Source organism: Narcine bancroftii, chromosome 4 (assembly GCF_036971445.1).
Source record: "Narcine bancroftii isolate sNarBan1 chromosome 4, sNarBan1.hap1, whole genome shotgun sequence".
Taxonomy (NCBI): Eukaryota; Metazoa; Chordata; class Chondrichthyes; order Torpediniformes; family Narcinidae; genus Narcine; species Narcine bancroftii.
In genome coordinates, this window is record NC_091472.1 from 310,942,692 (window position 1) to 310,955,970 (window position 13,279).

A 13,279-nucleotide genomic window follows, 5' to 3' on the forward strand; every position below is an offset into this window, starting at 1 on the left:
ACACTCTCAGCCAATCACAATCATTCTACACTACCATCTGTACATATACACATTGGTGATAGAATCTGTACAATCACAGCCTTCAAGAGAGTGAATCCAAGGAAAGCATCCGGCCCGGATGGAGTACCTGGCCGAGCATTAAAGATCTGTGCAGATCAACGTACCAAGGTATTCACGGATATCTTCAATCAGAGCGTGGAACCCACCAGTTTCAAAGAGATGTCAATCATACCAGTGCCCAAGAAGAGTGCAGAAACCTGCCTTAACAACTATCGACCAGTAGCACTTTCATCAACAGCGATGAAGTGTTTTGAAAGGCTGGTGATGAAGCCTATCAGCTCCTGTCTGAGCAGTTCCATTCCAGTTCACCTATCGTAGCAACAGGTCTACAACGGATGTCATCTCACTGGGTCTACACAAAGCCCTGGAACACCTGGATAGCAAAGATGTACACATCATGATGCTCTTTATCGACTACTGTTCAACATTTCACACCATCATCCCCTCAAAACTGATCAGCAAACTCCAAGACCTGGGAGTTATCACCCAACTGTGTAATTGGATCATGGATTTCCTCACCTCCAGACCACAATCAGTGAGGATTGGTAAGAACTTCTTCACAATCTTTATCAGTACTGGAGCACCACAGGGCTGTGTTTTAGCCCCCTCGTCTACTCACTTTAAACGTAGAGCTGTGTAGCTCAGTACGACAATAACACCATCTACAAACTTGCCTGATGAAACCACGGTCGTGGGTTGTAAAAGGGATGGGGATGGGGATGGGGATGATTCTTGGCTCAATAGTGCACCAACAACAACAACCTTGCACTTAATGTCACCAAAACTAAGAAGCTGATTGTTGACTTCACGAAAAGAAAGCCAGGGGTAGATTATCCAGTGATCATTGGGGGAGAGGGTGAGCACGTTTAGGTTCTTGGGAGTCACTATCTCAGAGGATCTTTCCTCAACCCACTCACCAATGCCATCGTGAAGAAAGCACGTCAGCGCCTCTACTTCTGCAAGAGTTTGCGGAGATTTGGTATGGCACCAGAAACCCTAGCAAATTTCTTGAGGTGTGGTTTGGTATGGGAATACCAATATCCCTGAATGTCTTCTTTTCTTTGGCTTGGCTTCGTGGACGAAGATTTATGGAGGGGGTAAGTGTCCACGTCAGCTGCAGGCTCGTTTGTGGCTGACAAGTCCGATGCGGGACAGGCAGACACGGTTGCAGCGGTTGCAGGGGAAAATTGGTTCTTTGGGGTTGGGTGTTGGGTTTTTCCTCCTTTGCCTTTTGTAAAAAGTGTAAAACCTGAGTGTAAAACCTTTCAAAAGGTAGTTGACATAGCCCAGGATATCTTGTTTAACAATACTAGTGCAAATGGGAGGAAGTCAAAGTTACCTCCAAGACCCACAGCATCCACCAGCCAGATATCTCCACCTCCAAGCTCTAAGTCACGCACTGTCCTGACCTATACACAGATCAGTCAGTCGATCATCTTCCTGCTCAATATCTAGAGCACCGTGGGAACACCTCCAGCATAAGAACTGCAGCCATTACCTCCTTGGCGACAATGAGTGATGGGGAAAAATGTCGGTTTTTCTAGCTATAAGCGTGAAGGTGTCTTTTTTACATGTAAAGTTATTGTGAAAGTACTACTCTGAAGTGAGCAATGTGTAGCCATGCAAGGATACATTCTTCCCTCCAATTTGCTTGATAATCCCAGTGCAAAATCCCAGTGATCCTGGAGGTAAATGATAAACTCCAACAATTGCACAGAATGCAGAATCAGGACAAAACCACTAAAAAGTGTTCATCATCTTTTAAGAAACCACTCACAGCTCTTTGGACAATGACAGCTGCCTTGAATTCCTTAAGGGGCTGCTTCTGTTGTCTGAAACAGCTTCTCTGTCTGTATCCGCGCCACACCTTCTGAATCAGCAATGCTGCTTGTTCTTTCTCCTGCTGTAGGTACTGGGCAACTTCACCTGCAGAGAGAAAAGCATCAGAACTCTAAACAGAGGTCACTATTGTGAAGTTTTCAGAAAGGTTGTGTTAATGCTCAAAAGTTATGCACAAGATCAAAATACTAGAGCAACAAATTGGTAGCAGTGCATGTCATTGCAATGAAGATGAAATTATATTTATATCCCTGCAGTTTTGAATGAAGCAAAACATGCACTAAATGGATGTTACATTAAACACGATCCCAGAAAAAGGCCCTTTTGGCCATTATGTCTGAACCAACCATCATGCATCAATCAATACCAATCCTGTTTAACAGCACATGGCCTTTGACACCTTGGTGAGTCAAGAGCTTCCCTAAATAAATGTTATGAGAAACTGTGCATCTACTACCCACTCAGGAGTCTCTGGATGAGAAAGTTCTACCTCAGATCCCTTCAAGCCTCTTTTCTCTTCCCCTGAACACATGCTGTCTAGTTTAGATTTCTCTACCCTGGGACAAAGTTTCTGACTACCTAGCCCCTCAATACAGTCATAGTTTTAGATAATGAAACAGGCCCTTCAGCTAAACTTGTACCTATTGACCCAAGTTGTCTGTCCTAGCTAATCCAATTTGCCTGTGTTTGGCTGATATTTCTTTCCATATCCCTGATAACTTTGTGTACCTCTGACATGTACTACAGTCCCATCTGCTGCAGGGAAACCAAACACAACCTATCCAAACTCTCCTCACGACTGAAACTTGCAAAAGGGGTAGTTCTGGAGATACTGTTATATTAAGTAGGACTCAGGTACATCCAATATAAAATGCCCTAAGTATACCTATTCTGCTGAGTTCATAGTTTCCAAAATCACATAAGGCTTTGCTTTGAGGATATGTTACTTGTCGAGCTGCACAGAGGCCTGAACCAATGATCCAGAGTTGGGAGTTCAAATCCCACATGACAGCTTTTAAATTCCAACTCATTAAGCAACTATGGAAATTTCAAAAAGAAGCTAGGATTAGAAACAACTGAACGGTCGTTGAAACTCATCTGGTTCACAAGTTCTTTAAAGCAGCCATTCTCAACCTTTTCTTGGCTATGGCATTCTTAAACTCTGTTCAAAGTTTATGTGAAGCAGTTAAGTTCAGTTGATTTCTTCCGTACTTCTCTCTTATTGACAACACACAAAAAAATTATGATTTCAGTCCATGCACCCCCCCCTCCCCTTTCCATATGCTATCCCCCCCCCCCCCCCCCCCCCCAGGGGGTTGTATGCCTCGATTGAGAATGGCTGCTTTAAAGGATGAGTTTTTACTTTCTTGTCTGTGATTCTATAGGCAGTGAAATGTGGTTGAATCTTAAATTCCTCTGATGTGACCCAGCAAGCCACTGAGTTCATGAGTAAATTAAAGGCAGAGCAATCAATGCTGCTCTCACCAGTGACATCAAAAGTGCTGTGTTTGCATTAAAAATATTATTTCCTAACAGGGCTCTTTTTAGCCAGAATAAATTCTACCAAGCTTGCTCTTAGATACCTTATTGATGCTTGACTGTTATCCAGCTAAAGGAGAGTCTTTTAAAGAGTCAGTCTTTTCAAAGATCCAATCAAATAGTTTTTATTCCTGTACAATACATCTCTGAGAATATTGCAATATCAATACTTCTCTCATGTAACATTGCAAATGGATAACCAAACAAGAAACCAAACGCTTGGTCCAAAAGGTTGGTTTTATGCAGCTTTTAAAAAGGGAAAATGGGAGTTGGGACCACTTCTTTTTATGTTGTAAATTAATGATTTGATTTGGAATTGCTTTATAGCCAAGTTTGCAGATGATACGAAGGTAGTGCAGAAGGACTTAGAGAGATAAGGAGAGTGGGCAGAGGCAAAAGAAATATAAGGTCGGGAAGTGCATCAAAGGTTATGGGGAGAATGCTGGGCAGTGGGCTGAGTGGGAAAATGGATCAGCTCATGTTTAAATGGTGGTGCAGACTCGATGGGCTGAATGGCCTATTTCTGCTCATATGTCTTATCATCTTATGGATGCAAGGGAGGGAATACCAGAATTTGATCACAAGTTCAGGTATGGAAATTATTGATGAACAAAAGGTTAGAATAGGAGGAAGAGAGCTCCTGAAGATGCAGAGGGCTGGAGACTGAAGAGAGAGGAAATAGTAAAGTCATAATGCGCTCTCAAAACGAGAAGGTGATATTGAAATCTGCAAACAGGACGGGCAAGCAGTGACTCAAAAGTTTGAAGGTACAGAAGGTCAAAAGATGAACTGGGAGGTTGGGTCAATTCAATCTACAGCATGCAAGGGCAAAGACAATTAGTTTTATGGGAAGTTATTTACTTGCAGGGACTATTTCCAGTAGGCTCAGCTGCCGCTGTCGAAAATTCCGAAGAGCTCGGTGTCGACAAAGCTGCACTTGGTGCTTTAGCTCTTCCTCCTCTCTTTCCTTCTCCAGCCGCTGTATCTCCTGCTCACGCTTTGCCCTAGTAGCATTTTATATGGTTAACAATCAATTATCAGAGAAATAAAGTCTTCCAAAGAGATGCAAAATGTGCCATAGATTACAGATATTTTGATGGTATGAACACTGTCTCATTTAATTCCTTAAGCCTGTTCTACCTATAGACTAGAACATTAAATCATTCCATATTTCTCAAACACTTGTATCTAAACTAGTGGTTCTCAACCTTTTCCTTTCCACGCACATCCCACTTTGTATTCCCTATGCCATAGGTGTTCTGTGATGAGTAAGGGATGGCTTAAGGTGGGATGTGGATGGAAATAAAAAGTTTGAACACTGTTTAATCGTCCTTCATTGACTTGGTTTCATAACCCCAAGGGAAAAGGGCCACTGTCAAATTTTCTCAAGCAATATATTTCAGTAACAATTGGGTCTAGAGCAGTGATTCTCAACCTTCTTTTTCCATTCACGTGCCATTTTAAGCCATCCCTTACTCATCACAGAGCACTGATGGCAGAGGGATTACTTAAAGTGGTCTGTGAGTGGGAAGAGAAAGGTTGAGAACCACTGGTCTAAACTTTACCAATCAGTGTTGAAAGTTTTTATTGATCCAGAATGCAAGGTGTAAAGGGGACATATTCCAGGTTACCATAGCTATGAGTGGCTAAAAAATGTTTCCAGATTTCTCTCTTCACTTTAAAAGGGTCTTTATATAAAGGAACTGCGGCTATCCTAAAGCAAAAAGGAAAACCTGCAGATTTTGGAAACTTGAAATAAAAGTAGAAAATGCTGGAGGTAGTTAGCGGCAGTTATGATGGAAAAGGAAACAGGGTCTAAAACATTCTCTTCAGTTACCCAACCCATTGAGTACTTTATCCAATTTTCCCTCAAGAACTAAGCAATTCATGTTTGAAAGCGATAACTGACTTTTTAAACCACTCAGTGATTCCCAAATTACAACCACTATACAAAAGGAATCTTTCCTTGCTATCTTCCTTATGTCTGCTGCGTATCACAATAAATCTGTGTCCTATCGATCTCATTCATCAATCCTTTCCTAAAATATCTTGACCTTGTACAACACTGCATGATCTTTTAAACCACCTCTAATTATCTTTACTTTGCAGAGATTGTGAATGTAAAAATGATCAAACTGGGTAGAGCAGGATTAAATGTTTTACCTGAAACTCCTTTGCAAATGTGTCACTACTTTTGGAAGTTTCTTCATCCGCTTTCGTGTCTGATATGCTCTCCACACTGCTTGGATCAAGCATGCAGCATGGTGGAATCTCTTAAAACATTAAGATTCATATTTTTACTTCACGCTACACAGCATAAACTTAAAGATTTTAAAAATAAAATATTAATGAGAAAATGTCATTGACCTGAAAGTTTCCACTCACCAGCCATTCATCCAACTACCATAGTTTCACTAATATAAACATGCACATGCATATAACAAGCAGAAAATCATAAATTGTGTAAAATATTTTCATATAATGCGCAGGTGTAGTATTCAAAATTCTGACCAACTTACCGAAGTAATTTACATTTAAATGGGACATGAGACAAAGCACATACCAGGATCAGCCACATAATCTCCCGCAATTAGCACCCAATCAACTTCCCCCAGAGGTATCAATTGACAATTATATTATCCTGCCACAACATGCTTTGGAGAGGTATCAATTAAATAGATTGAAGAAAGGCTTCAGAGTTAAGCGGGATTTTAATTCTAATGTCGTCTCAAATCGGAAGCATTTGATATGTTAATCTCCTATCTGAAGGATGGGTCTGGGCAATTAACATTGATAATGTACAGTTCCCTAGCCAGAATGTTCTGTTTATAGGAATACCATGGCATTCAGTACAAAGAGATATTCCCAAAATCAAAATTTCCCATGCCTGCTCTAAATTGTGCACGTTCTTTCATTGGCGCTATTACATTCTTAAGCTCACTATAACATTCCCACGCTCACTATAAATTGCTGGGGCATCTTTCCTATGCCCACTATAAAGTGTGCGCATTCTTTCAATGCTGCTTTTATATTCCCATACTCACTATAAATTGCCAGCTATTACATTCCCATGCCTGATCTAAATTGCCGTTTCGATTTTCCTACGCCCGCTATAAATTGTGCACGTTCTTTCAACATGTAAGAATATTCTTGTATTGTGTGCAAACGCGTATAACATGCTGGGGAGTGCCTTGTTTGTAAAATGTGCATATTAATGTGTATATTATATGCGAAAAAGTTTGCAACATTTATTTCAGTAACACTTAATATTTTCACTAACCAAAGTTTGCTACCACTTTTTTTTAAAAAAAAGCAATTCCAGCCAAGCTACAGAAACTTGGATTAGGTTCACTGTTGTCCTGAGGGAAAATCTGTACAAATAGTCCCAATCACATTGTAAAATGCCCTTCTGATTGCTTATTGAGTTCTCTTTCTAAAATTACACTGGACAACAATTTTTCCTTTTAATTAAAAAAAAAATTATATTTAGATATACAGCATGAGTCTGCGCCGCCCAATTTACACCCAGTTAACCCACAGCCCTGGTACGTTTTGAACTGTGGGAGGAAACTGGACACCCCGGGGAAAATCCATTCAGACACAGGGAGAACATACAAACTCCTTACAGACAGCACAGGACTTGAAGTCCTGTCCCGATCACTGGTGCTGTAAAGGGGTTACGCTAACTGCTATGCAACTGTGCCGCCCATTTTTAAAAGGTTTGCTTCCTGAAAAAAAATGGGGGAAACTTCATGCTTAACATCATGATAATTTCAGATTTGCTGAATCAAGTAGGAAGTTGGATAAACATTAAATTAACTTCTATTGAATTTAGCACGTTTAGTCACATAATGATGCTGACCTAAAAATCTTTTGTCACTGATTTTTGTTTGTACTCAGCATCTGATGCCTCTTGTGTCAGTGTCCAACAATAGTAGGCCAGCAGTGATGGATTCTAGTTGCCCTGATACTGCTTTTCCATGGACGCAATGTCATGGTCGCATGACATTGGGGAAGTGGGGAAGACGTCCAAGTGCGAATGAAGAAAATGGATTTTCAATGGCATGTTGCACTTTGTGGTTTTGACTGCTTGATGTAGACTTAAAACATGACAGGAAGTCACAAAAAAATAGGTAATATCTACCAAATGGTATGTGATAGAAAATTTTAAGGTGATTTTCATAAGCAGCAAACATAAAATACACACAAAATGTGTTCAGGAAGCAAAATCTTCATTCTCCAGTGTTATCACTCAGACAGCTTCCACAGGGTAACAATGCATACTTGCTCCTTGACTCCTTGGACAGACCCAACATCGAGGAGTTCTAACAGCTGACTCAGGTCTTTGCCAAAGCCTCTTCCTGTCCACTGCTTACTCAAAAGACGACTTAAACCTGTGAAGAAAATCATTAACTGATTACTTTTTGAATATTCTTTTGATAACTAAACAGAAAAGTCTGCACATGCTCTGATTGCAGTGCAGTGCAGAAAGTGCTCAAGAAACTCAACAGCTCACTCAGCATCTATAGGAAGTAAAGTTTAACCAATATTTCGGGCCTGATTCCTTCACCAAGGTATGAGCAAAAAGAAGGCGGGCACCTGCATAAAAAGGTGGGTGGGGTGTGGAGAGAAGAGGTGGGAGGAAGGGGTTGGGGGTAGGAGCACAGGTACCCAGAGCCATAGATATGGGTGGGAGGGTAGAAGAGAAAAAAACTAAAAAGTAATATTGGGAAGGTGATTGCTTCACAGAAACAATGGGTCTACCAGGACAATTGGGTTTGTGGATCTTGGGTAGGAGATGGAACTAGGGAGAACAGACTTGGGAAACAATGAGGTTAGAAAGTTTAAGGAAATAAAGAGTCTACCAGGACAAATGGGTGCGTGAATCTTGGGTAGGAGATAGAAATGGAGAGTGTGGAGTTGGGAAACAAAGAGGTTAGAATCTTTTGAGGAAATAAAGGGTCTACTGGGACAATTGGGTTTGTGAATCTTGGGTAGGAGATAAAACCGGGCAGTGCAGTGATGAGAGATCTCTCCTCCTTTTATCACTAGCAATGATAAAGTTAAATATCCAATGTTTTGGGCCTGAGCCCTTCATCAAGGTATGAGTAAAATGTAAGCAGGAGGCTGAATAAAATTGTGGGGGGGGGGAGGGCAGGAGTGGAGCTCAGCCCCACAGGCAAGAGGTAATAGGTGGATAAGGTAGTCGATCGAGGTACTTGTGAGAGTTGGTAAGTTTGTAGAAAATGTCTCTGTAGAAAGTTTGCCTCCTCAGATGGAGTCAGAGAGATCAAGGAAGGGGAGAGGGTTACCAGAGATAGACCAAGTGATTTTGAGGTCAGTGTGAAAGTTAGCAGAAAAGTGAATAAAGTTGACAAGCTCATCATAAGTGCAAAATGCAGCACCATTGTTGTCGTCAATGCAACAGGGGAAGAGTTGAGGAGGCTTGTAGCATGGATGGCTCCACAATGTCAACAAAAAGGTAGGCATAGTTGGGGCCCATGGCCATCATAAAGCTATGCTGACTATGTTTGTCTATAGAATCCTCTTCAATAATTTGCCCACTACTGGCCAGGGGTGGATCAGAAAGGAATAGAATCCTTACAAGGGACAAGGTGTGAAGAGGTGTAGTCAAGGCAACTGTAGGAGGTGGTGGGTTTGTAGAAGATATCTGTCAAGAGTTTATCTCTTGAGATGAAAACAGAGATTGAGAAAGGGTGTGAACTCCTTTTTTTTTAATACCTTCAGTCCAAGATATCGGTTATAGTCAATGGTTAAGTTTGGGTATCCAATCTTTTCTAGGTCCATATATTGACCAAAATTTTGCTTCTTTTGAATTGAATTTAAAATATCTAAATATCACTTTTTTCGTTATTTACAGATTAGGAGCTTCTTAAATTCTTTAACGTTGAGAGGATTAAGATCGTAACCTTATTTGGTAAGTATATAATTTTAAACCTAATCATAAAGGATTGTTTTCAGTCTCTTACGAATTACTTTTAAAATCTAGCGATAGTTCCCTGGGTGGTATTAAGAAAATATCGGAACAAGACTTTCAACCACCATTTGCCAAAACTACATGCGATTCTATTTTGAAACATGTTCACTCATCTTCTCTTTGTGCTAGGCATTCATTAATACAATTTAAAGTCGTCCATCAAGCACACTTTTCCAAGGTTCTGTGAGCTAAATTTTATCCTAATATTTCCTCTAAATATTATAAAAGCATAACTGAGGAAAGGCATGTCGTATCATATGTTTTGGGTATGTTCTCTCTTTAATTTCTGGCAAGGGTATTTTGCACCTTATCATTAGTTCTTAATATTAACGACTCCTAGCCATTTCATTGCTATTTTTGGAGTGAGTGGGCCAATGGATTTAATACTGACAATTTTCCAATCCCATGTAGTGACTTCTGCTTCCCTCATTGCTGGAAGGTCCATTTTGCTGAGATAGAAAGGTGCTGCCCCTCCTACTCATACTCAATGGCTGTCAGATGTGATGGCATTTCTGTCTCTAGAACAAAATAGGTGTTTCTACTACTGTAATGGATTTTAGTTTTCTTTCTCTTTGGGTCCTTTTCTCAATTACTTTCAAAACTTGTAGGTTAATTATCTTTGATGATTTTTTCATGTCCCCTAGCTATTATTATTTGCAGTGGACTCCTTAAATTGGCCAGCAGTCCTCATGGGGTGGGGTTGGATTTTTAGTTTTTCTTTTTTTTTCCATTCAATAACATGGGCTTATATGAACCTTGTTCATTGCTACTTGATACTTGTAACTTGATATTAATTTACTTTATTATTAATACCATATGTACCTATGTATTTTGCACATATTAAAACCAATAAAAAAGATTGAAAAAGAAAAAAGGTGGGGAGGGTAGAAGAAAAAAAGCTGAGAAGTGATAGGGAGAGGGGGTAGATTTCTGAATGGAAGGGGGTGGGGAGCTGGAGAAAAGAAGGGATAGGGAAAGAGACTCGGGGAGAGAAAGTAGAGGACTAAGTTTTCACTTGGTTATCATATCTCATTGCTTCCTTTTGATCTAAATACTTTTGATTCTATTTATCCTGGAACAACAGGATACATCAAAATGATTCCCTGGCACTGAACAGAGTAGAAATTACACCATCCAGAAAGAGTCCATTTTTCCAGCTGCTTCTCCTGGTTCTTTTAAGAAAATATCAAATTAGTCTCTCACCATGCTCTTTCACTATAGCACTACAATATTTTGCTTCATCTCATTATTTAAATCTCTTTTCCAATCTCCTTTGAATTTAAATGAAAGAAAGACTCCTTCAGGCACTACAATTCAGACTATACCCATGTTCTGCCTAAAAACTATTTATACCTCCCGGTTGGTTCTTTTGTAAATTACTTTAAACCTGTGACCAGATATGAACAAACATGAAAGAAACTGAAAGATTCCACAACATCTGTACGTATTTATTTCACACAGCAGGACACTAATCAACCCATTAGGTCCCATCCAGGCTCCCAGCAGTGTAATCCATTCCTTTTCCTCCATGGCCCTGCAAATTATTCTTTTTTTGCATGTCCATTAACTTCCCTTTGATTCTTTTTCTCACTTCTTAATACCAAAGGGTAATTAGCACAAGCCCATTAACCCAGCCTCTTTTGGCTTCATAAGGAAACCAGAACCGAAACTCAAGAGTTGCAGAGACAAAACGTGCAAATTCCAAACAGAGAGCATCTAACATGAAATTTCCACCTGGGTTTCCAGAACTGTGAAGTAAATCATGAAAATCTGTAGACACCGTGGTTGAAGTAAAAACACAAACTCACCTGGTCCATCTCCAACAACACTCTCCCCCCTTCCTGGATCTCTCTGTCTTTATCTCAGGAGACAAGCTTTCCACCGACATTTTTCAAGCCCACTAACTCCCACAACTACATTTCCTCTCACCCTGTTCCCCACATCTCTTCTCTCAATTTTTCCATCTCTGCCATCTCTGTTCTCAAGACAAGGCCTTTCCAGTCCAGATCTTCCTAAATGCCTGCCTTCTTCTACAAACATGGCTTCCCCTCCACTCTCATCAACTCAACCCTCAACCACATCTCCTCCATTTCCTGCTCACCTGCCCTGGCCCCCTCCGCCGCCAGATGCAACAAACATTTCCTCGTCCCCACCAGCCTCCACATCTAACATATTATCCTCTGAAATTTCTGGCACTTACTACAGGATTCCACCTTTTCCCTTCTCCTCCCCTCTCTGCCTTCCATAGGGATTCCCTCATGCACTCATCCCTCCTCAGCACCTTCCCCTATGGCCGCAAGAGGTGAAATACTTGCTTCCACACCTCCTCCCTCACCACGGTCTGGAGTCTCAACCAGGCCTTTCAAGTGAAGCAACACTTCGCTTGTATACCCACAGGACTGATTTACTGCATCCGGTGCTCCCTTTCTGGCCTTCTCTACATCAGAGAGATCGGTCGCAAATTGGGAGATCGCTTCGCTGAGCACCTCTGCTCCCTCCGCTACAGGAACAGAGACCTCCCAATAGCCAACCATTTAAATTCTGAGTCACACATCAGTTCTGTATCTTTATCTTTGCTACATAAAGGGCACTGTTTGACCAGCTGAGTTTCTCCAGCATTTTATGTTTTTACTTCGAGAACTGCGCTAATTTCCATACTGCCTGCCCTTTCTCCTTCAGACAGACAGTATACAAAAAGTGCTGGAGAAACTCAGCAAGCCGTATATGCTCCAGCACTTTTTGTGTACTGCACCAGACCTCAGTTTATGCAAATGTCTTGTTTACCTACAGACCTTCAGATTTATTTGCAGATTAATTCCTGACTCTAATCCTCTCTTCCATCATTAATAAACAGCTTAGCAGCAAGGACAGACCATGAATTTATACTCACACCCATCTGAGTGGATCTGGACAAAAAGTCATTTTATTCAGATGTGAAACTTGTCCCTGCTGCCTTAATTCATCCATGCCATCCAACTTGGCATTCTGAGCTAGTCCCATTTACCTGTATTTTGTCCATAACTTCTGAACCTCCATATGTCTGTCTGAATGTATTTTAAACATTGCAATTATACTTACCTGCAGTTTCTTCCTGACAGGATATTCTAGATACAGACTACCCTCAGAGTGGAAAAGTTTCTCTTCAGAATCCCCACCCCCCCCACCCCGCCTTTAATTTTCCCATTCTCACCTTAACCCTATGCCCTCTAGTTCTACAACTGTCGACCTTAGGAAAAAGACTGTTAGACATTTTATATATGGTCCCTCATGATTTTATATTTTTACATGATAGAGGAATTAGGGGATAAGGGGAGAAGGCAGGTAGGTGGAGTTAGGTCTTAAATTAGATCAGCCATGATTGTATTGAATGGCGGAGCAGGCTCGATGGGCCATTTTTGGCCTATTCCTGTTCCTACTTCCTATGTTCCTATTTGGTGCTGCCCTTATAAAGTAATTCCCACTTCTTCTATCACTGTGGTTTGTACAATTGATCTACTCAAGAGTTAAAATCCAGCTGAAGTAATGTTAACCATGCAAATATCTCCAAGACCTTTACTATCGCTATATTAAAAGCCCGAAACAAGTGAAAATAAGTACTTTGCTCGTTCAGCCCTTTCCTGAGATAAAGTGTACATGGAAATCTGATTTGTCCAAATTCCGACAGAAAAACATAGACTTGCAAACTCGTTGCGACATGACACAAAAATAGCTCCAACAAATTTATGGCAAGATTGGTTCCCTTGTTGCAAGCCACACTGATTGTTAATGTTTATAGCGTTCTCGTGAGTTAGGTGGCTGATGACATCACAGATGAAATTTGAGAATGGCAATTTAAATTAAACG

At 40.8% G+C, this 13,279-nt stretch overlaps 1 protein-coding gene across 1 annotated transcript in view; it reads right to left on the reverse strand.

Annotated features, from left to right (window-relative positions):
- Nucleotides 1-13,279, reverse strand: part of LOC138762246 (IQ calmodulin-binding motif-containing protein 1-like) — an 81,888-nt gene that overhangs the window by 3,446 nt on the left and 65,163 nt on the right. The window contains exons 8-11 of the mRNA XM_069935910.1: nucleotides 7,723-7,832; nucleotides 5,602-5,711; nucleotides 4,300-4,442; nucleotides 1,838-1,986 (exon numbers count right to left, since the gene is read on the reverse strand). Of these exons, the coding sequence (XP_069792011.1) occupies nucleotides 1,838-1,986; nucleotides 4,300-4,442; nucleotides 5,602-5,711; nucleotides 7,723-7,832 (512 nt within the window). The remainder of the gene's footprint in view (nucleotides 1-1,837; nucleotides 1,987-4,299; nucleotides 4,443-5,601; nucleotides 5,712-7,722; nucleotides 7,833-13,279) is intronic.